The 21,766-nt window shown below is 39.4% G+C and overlaps 2 protein-coding genes across 3 annotated transcripts in view; both read right to left on the bottom strand.

Moving 5' to 3' along the window:
• ubash3bb (ubiquitin associated and SH3 domain containing Bb) overlaps positions 1–21,211 on the bottom strand; it is a gene marked incomplete at its 5' end in the record, with an annotated part of 54,855 nt that extends 33,644 nt beyond the window's left edge. For both annotated transcript variants that reach the window (XM_080025165.1, XM_080025164.1), the window contains one exon: positions 21,084–21,211. In XM_080025165.1, the coding sequence (XP_079881291.1) occupies positions 21,084–21,211 (128 nt within the window). The remainder of the gene's footprint in view (positions 1–21,083) is intronic.
• LOC307271257 (uncharacterized protein) lies at positions 11,794–15,742 on the bottom strand (the record flags this gene model as incomplete). Its single annotated transcript, XM_080053667.1, has 11 exons — positions 15,694–15,742; positions 14,816–14,905; positions 14,396–14,534; positions 14,105–14,279; positions 13,883–14,019; positions 13,623–13,716; positions 13,158–13,493; positions 13,009–13,067; positions 12,775–12,911; positions 12,522–12,649; positions 11,794–12,111 (listed from the first exon to the last, which is right to left on the bottom strand). Exons 2-11 carry the CDS (start codon positions 14,895–14,897, stop codon positions 11,794–11,796), a joined length of 1,605 nt encoding a protein of 534 aa, XP_079909793.1. The 5' UTR covers positions 14,898–14,905; positions 15,694–15,742.
• Positions 21,212–21,766: the final 555 nt, after the last annotated feature.

Raw genomic sequence — 21,766 nt, 5'->3', positions numbered from 1 at the left:
TTCATCTTTTCAGACACTTTTTCGGGGCTAGAAAACACACAGCCCTGAAATGTAATTGCCTCACAACGTTGGTAAGACCAACAAGCTAGCAAATTGTCTAACTTTATATTCAGCAGACAACAAGCAACATGAGTATCTTCTTCTGAGTCATGTTTCTATATACATCTGATATTCACTCTCTTATTAGCTCTATTTTTCGTCTCTACCATCTTGTGAGAACACTTACTCATCAAATTCTGTCTCTTTAACCGCTACATGTTCCAATGTTCACACCAGTTGGTTCGCTAAATTTGCAGTATGATTAATCTTAGGCTTTTCTTTCTACCGGTGATGAGCATTGAATTGTGCTGTAAATTGTAAGGCTATACATACGAAAACAATACGCCAAAAGGGGTTATGGTTGGGGTCATGATTGTGAGTAACCTCCGATGTGGTGACATTAAAAAGCAGGCCTTGTTTGCCCTTTATCCCACATTGATGTAATACATATACTTTAGAAGTTGCAGAGCTTAAACTCTGCCGGCTCTAGATAAAGTTTTTCTGTGCAGGGGTGACTGAGGCAAGTTGTCACTTTTTAGGAACAAGTGTATTTTTCAGTACTGACTATCACGTTCCAGTGAGAAATACATTCGCCTGAATAAAAACTAGCACAAAACAAGAACGATAATTATTGATGTTGCACAGGAGAGTTATCCACCAGAAAAAATTCTTCCCTTGTTCAATAATTTACATTTCATACAACATTGGTACAATTTATTTTCTCACTGAACAAGAGTTAACCATTAAACAGTGCTGCTAATAACTGGAGCGCTGCACACAATCATTCTCATCCCACGCATCATATGGAAACACATGCACGACTGCTAAAATGCTAACTGGAAGACAATAGAGTCACAGCAAAATAGAACAATATATACAAGGGACACATGCAATTGGACTGAAGCTGCAAATAGGTAATACATCCGGCCAGTCACTGAAGTATTTTCACACATAACAAGAAAGTAAAAAAGTAATATGTATGTCGTTATTAAGGGGAAACGCAACAAGACCAATGATTGATTGAAACCTTTATTTATTCAAACTCGAAAGGCATTGAGGTTCCCCTCATTTACAACGCCGACGAGCGCGCAACAACACAACAACAACAATAACAACAGAGTGACAGAATAAAACAGAGAAACACAAAATCCTAGCAAGATAAAAAAGATCAAAAGAAATAAAAAAATTACAATAAAAGAGCTTAAAAAATTAATTCAGTTAAAACAAATGCAGTGGTGATGGTGAAAATCAGAAATCATAGATTTAAAAGAAGAAAAAGTGGGGAGAATGGTCATATTGAAGTTGCTCTGAAGGGCATTCCAAGAGGTGGGGGCACTATAGCTAAAAGCAGTTGTTCCCAGCTTAGAGTGAGCTCTAGGAACCTTTAAAAGCAGCAGCTCACTGGATCGGGTATTAAAGACTGAGAGTTCCAGTCGAGCATAGCTGATAAATAAGGTGGCTGTTTACCAATTAAGGATTTAAAAATAAATAAAAACCAATGTAACTCACGTCTCAATGACAGGGATGTCCAGCCGACTTTTTCATACAGGGAACAGTGATGAGTTTTAAAAGGATCACCTGTAATGAATCTAAGGGCTGAATGGTACACCGAGTCAAGGGGTTTTAGGGCAGTAGCAGAGGCATGTCTATAAACTATATCTCCATAATCCAACACTGATAAAAACACTGCTTCGATTACCCTTTTCCTACAAATTTTTGGGAAACTTGATCTGTTCCGATATAAAAAAACAATTTTTTGACGAGATTTGAGAACAAGTATATGAAGTCTACTATCCAAGTTGATTAAAATGTTAGCAAAAAAAATGCATGCATGCCTATTTCATTAGGATCAGCCTATTCCACTGCTTCTGTTCAACTGAGAACATACTACAGGTGCAGCAGTCAGTTCTATTTTCAAATCTTTCCTTTGGCAAATAGTATCGATTTCTGAAAGACACGAGTCGAATTTTAAAAGGATCAATAGCTCCAATTATTCTACATGTAGCTGGTTTAGGGACTATCTCTCTGATAGACAGCAGTCAGTTAAGCTGGGAAGCTACCAAACTGAGTTTTTAACAGTTACAAATGGTGTTCCGCAGGGCTCAATTTTAGGTCCAGTCCTATTCACAATTTACATCAATAACATTGTTTCATCACTACAAAACTGCCATGCCCATTTGTATGCTGACGACACTGTACTGTATTGCATTTCTGATTCAGTGCAACAATCTGTTCAGAACCTACAGAGCTCTTTTAACACCCTGCAGAACTGTCTAGTGGATCTCAGGCTTGTCCTTAATATAGAAAAAACAAAATATATGTGCTTTTCCAGAGCAAGAATTACACATTTTAATGATCTTATTATTCACACAAATAATGGATCTCATATTGAAAGAGTCACTGAATATAAATATCTTGGCATCTGGATAGATGAAAAACTCTCTTTTACATTTCACATAAAAAATCTTGTCTGTCGTCTCCGACAAAAGATTGGCTATTTTTATAGGAATAAAGCCACCTTCCCGTTGTTCAGTAGGAAAAGGATTATTGAGGCAGTTTTTATGTCTGTCCTTGATTACGGTGATGTGGTTTATCGGCATGCATCTCGTTCATGCCTTAAACTCCTAGACTCTGTATTTCACTCTGCTTTGAGATTCATTACAGGAGATGCTTATGATACACACCATTGTGTTTTATATGAAAAGGTTGGGTGGTCCTCCCTTAAGGAGAGACGTGATGCACATTGGCATATTTTTATATATAAAGCTCTGACTGGAAAGCTACCACTATATTTGACAGAAATGCTGCTTATTTCAGATGGGCTTTATCAAACCCGCTCAACTGACATGCTCATGTTATATGTCCCCTATGCCCGGTCTGAGCTTGGTAAAACCGCTTTTAGCCATAGTGCCCCTGACTCCTGGAACAGCCTACAACATACAATTAAAATAAATACACTCATAACTGTTAACCAATTTAAAATTATTATTTTGAATCAGCCCCTCTACACTTGTAACTGTTTTAATTAGGCTATTATGTCTCTCATTCAATTGATCTGAATGTTTTAAATTGTTGTTGTCTGTGTGTGTGTGTGTGTGTGTGTAAACTTGTTATGTATTCTCATTGTATATTGTGTATATGTACAAACTCGACGTCATTGTAAAAGAGGGTCACCCCTCAATTGATCTTTCGAGGTTAAATAAAGGAAATGAAAATGTAATGGACATTACTGGATAACTAATTGGTAAGGAGGATCACTTCTTCTCTTGCAATGATGCACTTTGTCAGTGATCATGCCATGTCTAATGGTGTTACTGTCTGTCTCTATATATTAAAGCCTTTGGCATGAAGCAGAATGCATGAATAGCTCTCCGTGACAGGCTGAGCATGCACGACTGAAACTGCACTTGGTTTTACATGTAGCTATAGATTAGATACACGTATCCTGTAACATTAGGATGGCTGTTCAGCACAGTCGTGTAGGAGTTGTAATTTATCTCCACATCAGCCTGGCCATCTTTTCCAGTTGCGTTTAGAGATGCTATGTGAAGTGTTGGCGAAGCTTCTTTTTCAGCATAGCTTTGTTTACTGCAGAAACAAACAAAAAAGTGCCAATTTCTCCTACACAGGTCAAACATAAACCACAAAACTAAATTTAAATAACACTTTTTAATAAATAACAAATGTCAGCACTAATGGAGACTTCATGGGAAATAATGCATTACCTGGTGGTCAGGATGAAATAAAGATGTTAGAGAAGAGACAATGGTACAATTAAAATGAATTCCTTTCCTTTCATGACGCAAAAAAAGTAATTGAACTACCTGAATCACTATGTAGTAGAACTACCAGCAGGTTCAAGCAAAATGTAGTTGAACAAATTCATTACATGGAGTTCCCTACTCCCCAACACTGGTATGTGTGCTCTCTGAAGAGTGAGTCACCAGAATGAGAAAAGTCATTGCAGTGTTCTTAAAGTCATAGAAATTGAAGAGCACAATCAAGCTCTACTTGGTCTGGTTCTACAAAATGCTCATGAACACTAGCAAAATTCACATAATAAGGCCTGCTGTAATTAAATATCTAATCAGATCTATTTTCCCCCCAAAATCCAGCAGGATAACTGGAGCACAGCGGGAGGGAGAATGGAGCAGGAAGCCGGTCCAACATGGAGGAGCTTCCTGCCGTGTCTCACTGAAGTGAATGTGAGGGGCAGACAGCAGGAGACTGGCTGGCTGCTGGAGACACTCCAGACGCTGTGTTGGCAAAGGTACTACAGGCACAGATGGCTCAGTCATCACTGAACACACACACTAACACACACACACACACACACACACACACACACACACATGTAAAAAGCCCCTGACAGAAGTTGACACATGAACACACGCACTTGCAAACACCAGCAAACCAAGTACCTGGCACATTAGGGCACATTCACCCACGGACTGAAAAATGTGAATGAACACACTTGCACACATGGATACACACACACACACACACACACACACACACACACACACACACACACACACACACACACACACACACACAGTCCATATCAAATTGGGCATGAGATTAAGTGCCGCATCAACTCTACTTTAGTTCCTGATCCTTTCAACCCTGTAGTGCCCTCTTTTACTAAACCAAAATATAAACAGCAACTGTGTTCACAGATTAGGTGTGTGTGTGTGTGTGTGTGTGTGTGTGTGTGTGTGTGTGTCTTTTTGTGTTAAAGAGGCCCTCTGACAGTCAGTATGTTTCCATGCACAGTGAAGTCAAGCTACGATTATAGCTCGTCCAGTGTCCTTGTCCAAATATAAAAGCATGGGAGCGGAATGGATTTCTTGACCAAAGTATGTCCATGAACTCTGCAACGATATGCGGCTATATGCCCCCTTTCAGCTGCTCTCAGCTTGTTAGCATTGGACCCTCTGCCCGTTGACCAATTACATCAGCGAGTCGCTAAATAAGTTAGCGTGTGGCTAACTAGTTAGCCAGCAGCCAACGGTTATGGAGCGACTAACGGTTAGCAAGCGAAAATCTGGTACCATGTCAAACTGTGATAGGATAACTTTCCTTGCTGTACGCACGTACGTACAGCTTTCTTCATTGATTGTTGTTCTTTTGTTAGCATTGAATGCTATTCGACTTCCGTCTCAAAGACCCGGGCGGGACACTGTGGAGCATGCGCAAGAGTGCCGAGGCCAGTTAGGTAAATTGACCGTACACATGTTTGAGTAGCTTGACTCTGAGAAATTTGATTTAGTCAAATTTAATTTGGACTAAAGTGTACGTGTATTTTTAAAGTACGGTTTCAGTTCAAATAGAAAAATTTATTATTTCTAATTCTATGTAAACGTACGAAGTGGCAGAAGAACCATGGGATATGGACACATTGCTCTTTTCCAGTGTTAGTCTAACCAGCACAAACACATTTACCTCTTATTTATGACTCAAAGTGCTCATGAGCAGGGACAACAAGGCAGGGTTAAGGTTACATTATGATGGTTTGAAAGCGGATATTGGTATTTTGGGAGAGAACCGGACTGCGGCTGCAAAAAGCCTCAGTTATTGTTCAGGCTTCAACAGTAAAGAGAGATAACTATGGAAGAAAGATTCTGTATAATCTTAGGGCTGTAGTCAAGGAGAGCATTTACATATGTGGCCCACACAAGTCTTAAGTACAAGCAGTTTCAAGATGGAGTGTATGCATCAAGAAAGAAAAAGTTCTTCAAAATGCTCTTATACTGCTGGTTGTAGCGAGGGTCAACTGTGATATAACTTCCATTAGTGACTCAGAGACTTTAGTCAAGTTTATCTTGTAATAGGGACAGGAAGAAAATAAAAATACAAAACACAACAGTGGCAGCAAAACCAGCCATTATTCATAAATGGTAAATACACCCTCCTTCTATAAAAATCTTTGCTAGACATTATTAAGAAATCTAGGAAATGAAAAGACTGACCTTCCCGCTGAGATTGCAAAAACATATACAACAAGATTGAAGGTGATTGAATGTTTGTTGGAATGATGTAACTGTGCCTGGCTGTATTGTTCTGTTTGTTTGTATTGAAAAACTCAACACAATTGTAAGTAAAAATGTGTGAGTCAAAATACCCACAAGAAAAGTTAACAGAAAAGAAGTAGAACAGCACTGATCCTTTAAAGCATTAGACAATGGGCCCCCTGCTGAATAGATTGAATCTTTTTGGAAGAAAGAAATTCCCAGAAACCTTTTTTGCACTCAATTTTGTATGAAATGATGTAGTCACACAAGCAATGAATGGCTTGTAAAGTGCAACAATCTAAAGGCCAATTTACCTTGTTACCTTGTCATAGATGCAGCCTCTGTGATGAATCAAATGCAGTGTCTACTTTCACAATATGTAATTGCCTGGAAATGGTTATTGAAGTGGGTAAATGTCATATGTTCATGGGTAACTTTAATTAATGAATTCCCTATTCACCATCATTTAATATATTCTACATTTGTCAGTAACAGTTTGCTGTAAAATTTCCAAGGTGGCCAAAACTATTTTCTGGAGTATTTTCTGAAGAAAATAGTATTGTATCATCTATAAACTGCATCTTTATTAAGCCCCCCCTCCCCTTTCAAACAATGGCTTGATCACTGTTACTGGGGAACAGTTACAAAAAAGTCTCTTCTTTCTTCTCTGCTTCATTTAAACTGTAGTTAAACTAGACGACGGATCGCCTATAGTGATAGCACTGCGGCCTATATCAGGCAAATTGGAAATGACTCATTCACACAAATGAGGCTTTATTTCATGCTATGTGTAAGACATATTGAGATCCGGTTATTACTGAGCACAATAGAAGCCTTAGACTCTAGAGGGTATTGTCTTCAGATATTTAAAATGAATAGTGTTATTAGTCATTAGTCAGCTGTTGGGAAACTGAAGGCTGCGTGAATACAAGGCTGTAGAGCTGCAGTCGAGTACTGCCTGTCTCAGAGGGGATTCTATTCTGCTTTGAGATTTGGGGCAATATCCCTGGAGGTTTGTCTTGGCACTAAAAAATGTATAAAAGAAAAGTGTAATTACTACCACATCACGAGACATCATGTACAATTGTATGGTCATGGTAACACTGAATCGCTCAATAGCATTAACAGTGTTTGGAATGCAAACTCTTCCCCTAATTCTCCCTATCTTGAATGTAGAAGATGACATCTCTGATCAGATAACTAGTTATGCAAAAGAAGGATATAGATGACTGTGTGAGGGAGATGTCAGAATACACAATAGCCTCGTTTGAGTAGGAGCCGTCTTGCTCAGACCCGCACAATTATGATGCGTGTCTTGCTGAGCGCACAGCAAAAATGCTGCAAAAATGCTGTGCGCTCCGCAAGACGCGCGTCATAATTGCGCAGGTCTGAGCCAGACGGCTCCTACTCAAACGAGGCGATTACTTTTTCTCACCATAATGACTTAACAAGCTCACTAGGTTCCCGACATAACATTTTGTTAGCTCCTAAAACTGTTAGAAGTTCAAATATTGTATATTGTATTATTGTTACTTGGCTTAGAATGTTTATGTCAATATTATCACCATGTTAAAGATATCAGTTAGAATTCTCCATTGTTTTTTTTGCTGTTTTTTTTAAATGGCGGGATATGTATACCTTGTAGCCCTCTAATTGTGGTTTTCTTCATTCAGAACCAAAATACATTACTTTGTACTCTGGTAACGTTTAATGGTTATAATAATACAAGTGCGGAGAGTAGAGGAGCAGTGTTGTGGTTGAGGACAGCTGTCACTCCCAGCCGCCTCCAGGCAGACATGAAGCCCAGACAACTGTAGGGCAGACAGCTGACCTGGGAGCTGCTTACTGAGGATAGACAGACATGTGGCTGGTATTGGCCATTTATCAAAAAAGCTGACAGCAGCCAGAAAAGCATAAGCCAACCTCACTAGCTTAACCACATGCAGCTAGTGGAATTAATATGTATTTTAGCCAATAAAGCAACCACAGTCATTTCAAAGTGGAAAACTCAAGATATTGGGAAAAAGTCTTTACACTTGACCAAGGAGGAAAGGTGTGTTGATAAAAAAGTAAATGAAACAAAGTGCTACGGAAACAGACTTTGTGAATAGATGACAACTGTAACATTAACTTCCAGGTTACGCTTTATTGAAGGGACGATGAAGCTGTAACCTTCCTCACATTAATACATGAGACAAGGTCAGTTCAAAAATTGACACTAAATTTGTGATTTCTTTTTTTCTTCATTCGTGTTTGCAAAAGGCTCAGATGTTGTTAAAAAGGCAGTTCTACAGATTGATAACTGGGCTAAGAACCATACATAACTATTTGAAGAATTCTTGGCAAATCTTGCGTTAAGTCTGTGTGACTTCTAAATTCTAAAATCTCTAGATTGATTAAATAAGGTAAGTTATTGTGTCTTGTGTGATTTTTGCTCTGTTCTTTTACAATATACCGCAAGTAAGGCATGTCTGTCACTGCCACTGAATTAAGTAGTATCCCCACTATTATTTAAACATTGTTTTAGAAGATGTTCTTCCCTTTTACTAATGTATGATGCTGTGTATGTGTAGCCTATATTAACTATACATCATTTGGGAATACAGTTATTACTTTAGGTATTCTAGGGAAACATCTAAGTTCTGGCACAAAGTACAACTCGTCAGTTTCAAAAGAAAGATATTACATCCCTCCAACCCTTTCTGCTGTGCATGTTCTATCCCTGCATCTGTGCCTGAGGCCACAGGCTGATACTGACACAGAGCCTCTAGTTCCAGGAGTCAAATAAAATCGTCAAAAAACTAGAGCAAGATGCCCTACTCTGTAAGACTAATTAATTATAAACTTCTAGCACTTTTGTGTTAGAAATCCTGTTCCAAAAACTACACACAACAACTTTCTGATGACATAAGGCAGTAGATAAGGCTTTTAAATAAACTCTAGCGCGCACGACTGGAGGCTTTTTTTAATCCAAGGTATTAGACATCTGTTTATGGTGGTGATTTGTAATGAAAACCTACCCTGCCCGCACCCTCAGGCTTGCACTACTTTGAATTTTGTACAACCATGGTGAGCTATTAGAAGTGGGTATGTGAGGAGGAAAATTAGATCATAAGCTGTATTAAACAAGCAGCGTATTTATTTATTTCAAAGAATAGTTGCGCCAAGGTCTCTGTTACTTGGACCCTGGAGGACCATCCATGACCAGCAGCACGCGGGCTTCAGTCAGGAATGGCAAAGAGCAGAAGAACCCAAGTCAAAAAAACAACAAAATCATTCAGTTTAACAGAAACACAACAATGCAGTGAAACTAACAATGAGGTACTGTAATATTGTCTTCAAGAGACATACAATATGCAATATGCAATATTTCTCATCACAGATACAAAGGGGCCCCATAATCTGTTAGCGCCTCTGTGTTATGCCTGCTTCAGGACAGACCTCCAAATGAACCATGATACGATGAAGTGAAGGATGGCGACGGTGATGATGCCCTGCCTCTCCTGTTTCAGGAAGGTGACTAATGACCTTTCTACGACCTTGTTGAGATGCTCCTTATTCAAGCAGACGTGTAACGATGGCATGTCAAATGTGATGATAGGTATGTGTATCATTTGGACTTTTACAATCATCTTCAAATTGACCCCAAAGAGCTGGATCCAATTTGCGAGAGGCAGAGCGGATGAAGAATAAGCTCACATTCATCTGCATTTCAAAGATACTGGGCTTCAAAAAAACAAGGGGAATGGCTCAATTATTCATGAGAGTTACCAACTCCTCAGCACTTTTAGAGTTCCCGTTGCAGGGATATATACTGTGTATACTGTACGCAGCTATCGCAGATGTAACCGCACGTAGACCTTTTCCTTTCCTCCTTCAAAATCAGCAAATAAGCAGCAAACCATGAGCTGAGCTAGCTAATACAGAAAATGCATTTCCTACACAGTAAAATTGGCAGTGTTGATCCAACACCTAAAGAGTCAATTTTAACTCTCTTCCAGATAACATACGCTCCCGACCTACAGAGAGTCAAAAATACTCTTACCGTAGTGTTACATTTTTAGAGTTAATCCAACTCTGATAAGAGTTAAAATGAGTGACTATATAACTCTGACAGTGTTACTGAAGTTTAACACTATGACGAAAATAACACTGATAGTGTTATTAACATTTGACACTAGATTCTTTTAAGTGTTATTCAGAATTAACTCTTATTAATTTACTCTTTATGAGTGTTTGACCTACTTGACACTAAGAGATTACTCCCTACAGTGTTGATTTTAAACTGACTCCTACCAGTGTTAAAACATATACTTGTGTATTTACTCCCTGCTAGTGTTATTCTTATGCAACACTTATTGTTCTACCTTAACATGTCCAGTTTACACTTAAGTTAAGGAAAAATAAGTGTCTGCAGGAGAAAAGCAAAAAACAATATATCCATCGTCTTAATACAAATTTATTAAAAAAAAAAGTTTTACAGAGACTTTCAGGTGAAAAACAAATGCGTTGTTTTTAAGAGACGCCCTCCCTCCTAAATGCTCAACATGTATATAAATACTGTCTATTTAACCATCCATTGTGTATGCGAGGTTCCTCGGACCGTTTACACTGAATTATACAGAAGCATTTAAAAATAAAAAAATAAATAATAAAAAAGACGCAATGCATTGTGGGGCGGTTGAGTAGGAAAAGTATACTATTGATCCATACACACAATCTTCCCAAAAGTTAGTCATCCGGGCATTTCGCGCCTACACAAACTTGCATACACAACCACAACATACTGAAATTGCCGTCAAAATTAGTGTGAGTAGGACGTTAGTAGGGCTTTTCGAACACAGCCATAGTACAATCTGCATTGTTTTTAAACACACCAGGATGTTAAATATTAATGTTTAAAGCATTCTGGTTACTGATTCTACCTTCAACACTTAAAATAATGGTCAAGGCTGCATTAATAATATAATAATATAACAATATGGAACTATATAAAGGGAGGATCAGATCCGTTTTCCGCACATTTAAAATAGTTTTAAAGCCATTATAGGCAGTTAAGGTGGATGATGTTCAAGAGTTGGTCTACCTAAAACAGTGGATGTTCAAATGGCTTATGGATCAACAGATTCCTCCCTTTATATTATAGCCAAAAAATAAAGATCTATCTTTCTATATTTCTATCAACCAGTTTAGATTGACTATTGGTCCAGGAAAAATGTTGCAGATTATCATTCAAAACAAACCGTTTCTACACCTGAGCCAGTTAGTATAACTTGCTTATCTTTCACAATAACTGTCAGAATTTGACAAAATACTGGCATCTCTCAGCAACCTCAACGCACACCAATAAACAAGGCGATTCAGTGCGATTGTGTTTTACCCATTTCAATGACATAACATAAGTAAATAAATGTGTTTAGCTGCAACATTTTTCCTGGACCAGTAGTCAATCTACACTGGTTGATAGATTCCAAATGCTTTGCCTCATCACACACACACTAAGTGTGCAAAATTGGTCCAATGATATCAACAGAATAATTTTCAACTGTGTGGAAATATTGCAGAGTTTAATAAACATGAACGCTTGACACCATAAACATGAGGTAGCTGTGAATTTGTTTGTGCAGTATAGCAATGTTCTTCATGTGTGTCTTTTGTTAGGAATATCAAACTTTCTTCATCTATGCAAAACAGTGTGAAAGGACACAAAAGCAACAGCAATGTCTTGCACTAAATGATTCTACTGTAGCAGTCTAGCGCGAATCTCTGCGACACGTGGGCTCTCATGGACTTTGCCTATGTCTATGTTGTACACAGTGGTCTGTACAAAGGTGTACATGTTTTGGAGCATCTGATTGTACATGATACCAAACACAAAGTGTGTCTTAAAGAGTTCGTCGAAAGCTCCAAGAGAGCTGGTTGACCTGCATGGTATGGCTTGCTTGTCAATCACGATGTAGAACTCATGGATGGTGGCCCTGTTCATCCCAATGGCAAGAAGATAGGGCTGAGTGGAGCTGGTGATGGCATCAACATGTTCCTGGACGCTCGTTCCACTCTGATAAAAGATAGGAGTAAAAGTTAAACATTGATCACAGATTAAAATGTTTTAATGTGGTTCAAGAACGTAATTATTAATAAAGGTATAAAAATAAGTTTGAAATATTTAGATCTCATATATTTTGAATTTGAAATTTTAAGTTTAAAGTGGCATAAGAGACGATTTAGGTTGTCCATCAATTTAACATTACAGATGTTGGAAAAACACAAGTGCTGCACAGCTCTGATGATTAGTCCGACAGAAGCTCTTGATTGAGACATTTTAAGTATAATTATACCAGATGTGTCATATTTTTCTTTTCCAAACAACCTTACAAACTTCATTAATCGTCATTACTTCAAAAATTACAATTTCAAAAAAAGAAAACAAATGTAACTCTTGACATTCCTATAACCAACAATACACACCTTCATGAACACAACCAGATGCTTTTCAGCCTGGGATGCTGACACCCTGCCAGGTCTTTTTCGGCCTTGGGTTGAAGGAGGAATCAGGTGGAGGAGGAGGATAATTGAGGAAAGGTCACTGTCCCATCCTATACACAGATACAAAAGAAAGAAAGACAACAAAACACATCTTAAAGCTACAGCTGAACCAAGAATAAACTGGGGAATCATAACAGGAAAAATTCATAGCCTTAAATGAAGTACAACAACCTACCAGAGCCAAGAGAGGCCTCATCCTCTTCTCTTTCATTTGATGTAGCTTCTGCACAATAAATCAGTTCCTTAAGTTCACTTGCTGTAGGGAAGGCCTTGCTCTGCTGGATGATCTTTTGTTTAAATATAGTAGGCCACCTATATGGAGAAATTATTATTTAATTTTCAATTCTGGATTTTATTTAATATAATGTTTCGATAATAATAATAATAATAATATAGATTTCAAACATACCTTTCCAAAAACTTTGCAGCAACATTTTCTCCAAACTGCAAGATGAAGTCTTGCTCAACCTGCAATACATAAATGACATAGCAAGAAACATAAAAGTGACAGTTCAGGTTATTTGTAGTGATACAAATAATGCTTTAACACTTAATTACCAGGCCTTTGACGTCTCGGAAGCGTGGAAATTCAGTCAAGACGTCTGAGGATTTCTCTTCATCGAGGACGATCTGACGACGATATTCAAATGTAATCTTCATCTTCTGCTTGACAGTGGCCTCATCAGAACAATACTTCATGAATGACATTGCCTCCTTGCATTGCTCTTCTGTCAGGGTCATCTCAGGACTTAATGATACATCTCTTCTAGCTTTCGGTCCTCCACCAGTTTGACGAGGAGAAGCTCTGGTCTCTGATGTAGCATTGCTCTTCTGGATGGTTTTGAGCCTCCATGCTAAATAACCAGTGCCACTTTCACCATCATAGAAATGTTCCTTTAAATAAATAAAAAAACAATAATTATTAAGTAGAAACCTGTACTTGTGTACACCCACCAGTCAATATCTTATTGCTTATTGTATTGTAGTTTCTGTATATTTGTTGGAATGCATAAAAATACTTACATATCCATTTTTGGAATATGGATCCATCAGGTACGGGAACATGGAAACTATGCCTTTGGCATACATCTCTCTGACATGCCGTGGCGGTGCCATCCTGCAGAGGGTAAAACAACACATAACAAACAAGTCTAACATTGAAGATTTAAAGTTTAAAAACTAAGTCTCTAAATAAACACAAAACTAACTGATGAAGGCAATGAAGTGTGAATGAACAGCCAAATCTGATTTTACAAACATGAGTCCAGTAAAGTTTTTCTTACCCATGAGCTTCAGTCATGTTGGCAGCAAGGATGTTCACCATCTGTCGCCGTGAAGAGTCAGTCAGACTTTTTGTCCTGTTGTATTCTTTCACAATACGGTCTCCACCTGCTGTCTTAGCTAGAGCTGATTCAACCAACTGTGAAACAACACAGGAAATACAATAAAAAGTGAGCAATCCCCAAAGGAAACTGCCACATCAAACATTATACACGTCAACATACGCGTTTTGCATCTTGGTCTTGTTTCTGCCGTTTTGCTGACGGACTTGAATCCTCCTCCAGAATGATGGTGTCATCAGAGGTGCAAGATACAAGTTCTAGGATGACTGAATCTTCAGAGTTGTAGTTAGAAAGTTCCAGTGCTGCATCAGTGAACTGCCTGTTGCTCCCTCGAATGCTACATGTATAGGAGAGGGATGAGAGAGAAACAAACACCTCCCATTTGTCAGTTTTTCACAACCTACATTTGTAACCGAGTCTAGCTCAAAGAATAGAGTCATGACAGAAACTTACTGTTTCAATCTGATTGTAAGTACACCAGCGTTTGGCTGCTGTGCAACATCTTCAAAGACGTCTGCGTCCACCTCCGTTCCCGTCTCATCATACACTGTGACGCCTTCAGAGGGTGGCGGGATGGAGAACTTCATGAAAGCTTTAGGAAAAATACACAAACAGAGGTTTTAAACCCTTAAACATGGTCAATGTGTAGGGCACCTAATGTCATCATCATTATTATTTGCATACTATGTTAAACTTAATACAAACTCAACTAAGCCGACCACCATTGGTTGCAGTGAAAAACCCAAGAGAGCTAGCTTGCCTGAGAGGCTGAGCAAGACAACTATTTACAATCATTAGAATATTGATAACATGAAATGACAATATCCACTTTCCTTTTGTTTTTACAATATACGTAGTATGACTAATACTCACCAGCATTCAAGAATTCTTCAAAGTTTGGCTCTGTTATCTTGATATATTTTTGTTCCATATTTATTTTAGTTTTTATCAACATGATGGCACCTGTAAAATCAGATGAAACAATTGTATCATCTACAGCACAGCACTTTTTAATATAGCATATAGAAGATCAACTTAAAGCCCTTTCACACCAAGCAGATATTCCTCCAAATAATTTTTAACAGACTTAATGCATTCTAACATGTGCACACCGTTGTGGAACATTCATGCAGGTAAAACACATATTTGTGTCTCAAAAACATAGTAAGCTCATTCAGCCTCCTCCCCATAGCAATATTTCCTATTACATTGTAATGAAACCAGACTAAAAACATTTGAGTAAAAAGAATAAAACACCAACACACTATATCAAATAGACCAACATAGACTTGAGCTGTTTGTATGTGTTCAATTACCGAATTACAAAAGGCCTAACAGCCAAGGCCAAAGCTAGCTTGAACATGCCTGCCTCTTGAAGCTAATTAGGCTAACAATTAGCCAAAGGAGGCAGGCACATTTAAATAAGCTTCAACATTTCCGACAGAGTTGGACGATAGTCCGTTAATTAGCCGCTAGTTTATGTTAATGGACTGTCATCCAACTCTCAGTCTCTGGCAATGTTGAAGCTAACTTAAATGTGCCTGCCTCCATAGGCTAATTATTAGCCTCACGAGGCAGGCACATTCAAGCTAGCTTTGGCCTTGGCTGTTAGCCCTTTGTAACTCGGTATTTGAAGATATACAAACAGCTCAAGTCTGTGTTAACCAGCTATAACACGTTTTGTAAAATGTTACTCCGACTGCATTGCCAAAAAAATTGGTGTATTAACTGATAAAGTAAGTGTAACTTACCGAGGCTTATCCTTGATGATGACAATGGCAAAATGGCGACGTGAGCATCGTGGTCCTGAGCAGGAAGAATGAGGTGGGGGCGGAGATTTCCAGAATAGGCTTCAGAGTTGTTTCGAAGGAACACCTGCCTTCAACCAGTTGTCAGTCACTACTCTTGCTTTTGTTAAAATAACTCTGATAGAGTACATGTGCTTTAACACTGTACATTTTACACTGTAAATGTTAACTCTGAAATTTAACATTCACACTGGCTGATATCTTACTCTTGGTTTGTTGAAATTACTCTCACTGTTGTTGTAATAACTCTGAAGGAGTACATATTTTTTGACAATGCCTTTTTAACTCTTGAGAATTTACTGTGTACGTACACAGCTGTTGTGAAACGGTGCAGAGAGAAATACACCATATCAGCATTAAGAAGAGTGTACCGTAGTGCAAATAGGGCACCGTCAATGCAAATAGGTTGTGTGTCGATCTGTCACAATGTACATCTAGGGCCCAGATGGTACACACATTTTGCATTATGGTTCTCAGTGTTCCAGAGTGCAATTATGACCAGTACAGCGACACACACCACACACACAAAACACACATTATCTACACAGGAAGTGAGTGGGCGTCCATTTGAAAGAAGAACCTGCATCTTACTTCACAAACAGACTGTAAACCGCTCAAAGAAGGCCACGTAAATGCTTTACACGTTGGTTATAAGTCTGCTTCTAGATCAATTAGACTTTGTTGAGTTTGTAAATATTGCATTGGTAAATCACTGCAAAAACACCCAATGCCAATTCAGTCCAATTTAAGCTGCTTTAAGAGTGCTACCAGTCAAACACTGTTCAGTGTCACAAAACATATTTTAGATATTATGGTCTACTGTGGTGAGGGTAGAGGAAAAGATAAAAGCTTAACCATTAAAGGTGAAGTAAGCGGTTTATTTATGTTAACAAAAGTGTTAAATCGCTCTTTATTCATACAGTGATCACTTACATAATGTGCGCGTTTCAAAACGCTTGAAGACCGCAGTGCATTAATGTGGTGACGTAGCGACGAGCGAGGGGACTGCTAACTGCAGTAACTGACCGGAAGTTAGCTAAAAGAACCATTCCGCTTACAGCACCTTTAAGCTCAAACTTTAGATCTGAAGATAGTGATCCCATCATGCGAAAAAACAAAGCTGCGGGTCCAATGAAAGAACAGGAGGTCCTACTGTGGTGAGGCAAAACAAGCTTTCACTCCCTTATCTATTTCTTTTCAGTGTCCATAATTCTGCCACCGCACAAATATTGATGTTGAGACTGATCTGATCATATAACCATAGAACAAGCTAAATATTTAGAGACATACAGTACATTGGATCTTTTTGAATGATTGGTCTCAAGTATAATGACTTGTTTCACACAACACGTTTTTCTATTAATGTGTGAAATAAAAAGAGTATGATTCCCTAGAGAATTGTCTCCTTCCTATTGATAAATATTTTTTTTCTTAAGAAAGATTTTACTGAATACATCCATCGATTAATAACACTGTCGGTTAAATGATAAATAAATGGAGTTAAACTAGATTCCAACCTCCTGTCGGGTTGATAAAAAAGCAAAAATAGTTTTAAAAATTGCATTATGATGAAGTTGATTAGATGATGTGGGATCTTTTAGCCAAGATTTATTATTTATGTATGGTTGAGCGAAAACCTTTTCTAACCTTTTGTGCGTTCAGTCTTTGGATGATAAACACCCCCCCCCCCTCTCTCTCTCTCTCTCTCTCTCTCTCTCGTCACTGTGTGTCAGCATGCAGAGAAGCCTGAAGTGGCCCAGTCACGCCACTCTTGCAAACACAAGTATGACTCTGCCTGTTTCAATTTGATCACTGCATTGGGAGCTGACATGCACCAGACTGTCATTTACACAGTCACAGAGTTGCAGCTTGTGACTTGCTGGAAGCTGATTGGATAAACACTTCTTAAATCGCACATTAGGACTAAGGTCTGGCTGTGTTCTGACTTCACTGCCTCATAGTAACATTAGTTTGTCACTTAAAGGAAGCACTATAAACCACCACATAGTTAAGGATTAGGCGACATGGTGGTTATTCACACGTGCATTAAACAAACGAGTCTGATGAAGAATTGTCCAGACCTGATGTTGCTCTCCCACTCGCAGAAAATGTCCCTGCTATCAATAAGTTGCACAAGTGTTAAAGAAAGAACTTTGCCAAGTTTAATATAGTTAGAAACATTTCCTCCTTCTGATCAAGACGTATCTGATTAAAAACAAGCCTTTTACCAAGATGGTGGTACTGTACACAGAATACTTCAAAAATAGTTGTAGAATAAAAACCCAGCCTTAGTTGAATACATTTTTTTCAACAGGCTCTAAATTTGTACAAAACAAAATGTTTTCCACATTTCGGCCACAGTTGCATAATTAACCATTTCCTCCCACACTCATAACATTAAAAGTAGCTACAAGGAACTTTCGGTTTGGGTTGATTCTAGCGGGCCCTTTGGACAAAAGCGGAACTGTTTTACAACATCAGTCCCCAAGCCTATGCCGTCAACGCATACATTTTTTTATGAAAAGAGTTATTATGTCAATGAAGAGAGACCGCAGATGCATGGCAATGAGGTTATTTATTTGACTATGTCTGATTTATAATGCGCCGAAGGTGAAGCAAAGTTAACTTTTATTTAGTACCCTTTGAGAAACACAAGAAGTTCCGGTCTGCCGTTAATCGTTTTGTCTTAGTTCAAACTGGACCCGTGCAAAGGCATTAATAATGAATTAATATAAAAAAGTAGCATTTTTGTTTTTCCGCTGATGGTTTCAGCTGTTACAGGTTATTTATGATCATCAGAGGAAACATTTGACTGTTTCATTAACATTTAAAAGTTCCTCGAAGAAGGTTTAAACTCTGTGTGAACGCTGGTTGAAATGCAAGGATGCCCTGGAACCAAAACAACAGCGTGACTACAATAAGCACATAAATGTAATATTTTCCACATCAAAATAATCCTTTTAAGGCAGAACCGGGACACCTGAAGTTGGCTTGGAGGTTTAGTGGGTCAATCTTTTCAAGCAGAAAAGCCAGCCAGACATACAGACATAGATGAGTTAATAAGTGGCCGTGGTGAGGCCAAGCAGTCATGGGCTGATATAAAAGGAGGTTGTGGCTTCCCTGAGGCAGTGTGTTCTAGGCCAGCACCAGCCCGCCTGGGGGCCTGCCTTCATCTGCTCTGTCCATTCAGCAAACCACAGCACACATCCTCTGACATACTGGCAAACACACACACACACACACACACACACACACACACACACACACACACACACACACACACACACATGCTCCTGACGTGTCACATCTGGGGTGAAAGGACTCCCAAGGTTAAGTATATGAACTTAACAAAAAAAGAGAGAGAAAGAGAGAGAGAAGCGCTATGAGATTTTCACCAAAACCCCAACCAATTTGGATAAAAATAGCTCTCGCTACTTTCACTGATTAATTTGAGACGATACCGATTTTCTACCATTATGAAAGCTATTTCCATCTGCTCTTCAGACCGCCTGCTGTCAGAGAGGTTGTTCCTCGGAAAAAATCCTCTAATACACAGGAAAGAAGGTATGTCTTTTACTCTCATGTCTTTTACGTTTACATTTATCTTTTTTATGAGAAGTAGGGGTTCTGGTTAGATCCGGCTGCAGCATATTTAACTTGTTCTCAATGACTGGCCTGTATTAAATAAAAGGTAAAATAAAAATGTATTGTCAACGTCATACATGGAAAATTACGTCACAGTAACGGCCGTAATAACACTTGACTAACAAACAAATAGCCAACACACTCTTGGCCAACTTGGAATGCCTGCCTCATCACAGACAACATTACACACAATACAATATATCAATAGTGGTGCGTTAGCGATAGCAAGAAAGTGCCGTGCAGAAATGACATGACATCACCACTAATATACATTAGTTTGTATTTTAGAAAGGAATGGAATTGTGAGCAGCAGCCGGCTACATATTTTGATCAGATTTTTCTAAGAATCGGAGACACACACACACAAACGCACGCACACACAAATAAACACACACACACACACACACACACACACACACACACACACACACCAGACACACAATAAAGGGATCATCTGTCTGACAGCTGTTACAATGTTACAAACACTATCCAGCATCACAGCTGTTACTTTATTTTTATTACTATTATTAGTAGTAGTAGTAGTAGCCTAGTGTATGTGCCGTCCCTGAGTCATGTCCCACTGCTCCACTAACTCTGTGTCCATTCAATCAGTAACACATAATCAGTGCTGCAATCCACTTCACTGTGTATGGGCCTACTGACTGACCAGGGACAGCTCTGACACCTCCAGCCCATAGCAGCCCGTGCCAGTGTGTGGCTACAGTGCTCTTCAGCAGACGTGATTAGGACATTTCTCCACTTTGATAAGCAACCTTAAGCATTTTAAAAGTGAACCTGTGTGCAGTAGTAGTGGGCTTAGGCGAGTGTTGTGTTTACAGTCAGAGGCTGTAACCCAGAGGACGGATGTGAACTCACTGATCTGGCCAAGTCAAAAGACAGTCCTCTCCATTCAGTTAGGCTACATTACAGCAGAGGAGGACCCTATGACAGTGATACAAGGGCGCGCGCGCTCACACACACACACACACACAGACTCCTGAGTGACTCCAGTTTTCGGAAGTTGACGTATGACAGCTCCTCAAGAACACGTCTGAAACCTTTTTTTTTTTTTTTACCTCGCCTTGGCTTTGACTTAACTAAAACTGACTAAAAGATTAATATAGGCTAAATAAAGCAAAAATAAATTATTAATTCTGATAAACTGCATTTTCTAATAAAGCTTTGACATGTCGACCTTCACTGAGAGCAACAATTAACACATGTTTGAGTGAAAGGGTAAAACATAACGGACATTGTCGCGGTGTTTTGTTGTCTTTGATGCTAACTTCTATTAACTTTTATGCTATTCTTTGCGAATTCTGTTTCTCAAAGCCCTTCGCTTAGGAGCTAAATTCTGTATTAAATTCTTATTCTGCATCTTTCACGTATTTCCTTATGCTATAACACTTTAATAGACTCTAGTCTACACTTTGGCAGTGTGTGGTTGAATACGAGGGAAGAGCAGCTAGCTGCGCACCAAGGACTGCGATGCAGGGAGTGATGCTGACGTTTGACCCGTCCGACAACCTAATATCTCCCTTTACAAACGCTACCGTTACTCGCTTCTCACACACCGACCATGATGTCCCCGGCTGGTCCCCCGGGGCGACCTCTGACACGATTTTTTAATCTTCCAGCTCACACACACACACACAAACACAAGAAACACGCACAGTCCGGCTACTTACGCCCTTGGTCTGGGGAAGCCCATGGATAACAGCACGTCCAGGTTGGAGCCACATTTCACTGAGCCCGTCCGGTTCTGCCGGAGCCTCCGAGGGAGGATTTTACTGTAGAGGTCCTCCTTGGCAGCCATGGTCTTGACTTGGTCACCCACCCAGGACCCCGCTACAACAAGCCCGATACAGTCCACCAGCAGCAGCAGCAGACCTCCGGCTAGTCCATGAACTACGGCTTGGTCCGCATGAGTGGAGAGCGAACCGAGACTACAGCGGTGCGTGGAGAGCAGCGCTGGCGGAGCGGCCAGAAGAGAGCCGCGCTACTCCGCCCACTGGAGGAAACAGCGAATTAGATGTGCTCAGTGAATCCACACAGTAGCCTTCACAGGCACAGCACGGAACAGGCCCGGTTCTAGAAAGTCAGACTTGGGGGGGCCCGTAGAAATTTTGGGGGGGCACACTGGGCAGGGAGACCGAAGATGCGAGCGCGCGCAGAGCGCGCGAGCCGAAATTTTTTGCCCTTGTAAGATCTCTGCGTCTGCTTTTTGGCACATTTACTGTGAATTGTGTAGAACACAATATGCAAATAAACGTTGAGTGTTGCTGTGTGGGAAATTTGATTATTGCATGTTTTTTTCTCCAAAATGTTTATGAATAACATATAATATACATTATATACAACATAACGTGTA

This window comes from Ammodytes marinus (assembly GCF_949987685.1).
Source record: "Ammodytes marinus genome assembly, chromosome: 3".
NCBI lineage: Eukaryota > Metazoa > Chordata > Actinopteri > Uranoscopiformes > Ammodytidae > Ammodytes > Ammodytes marinus.
This window is presented reverse-complemented; position numbering and strand designations above follow the sequence as displayed.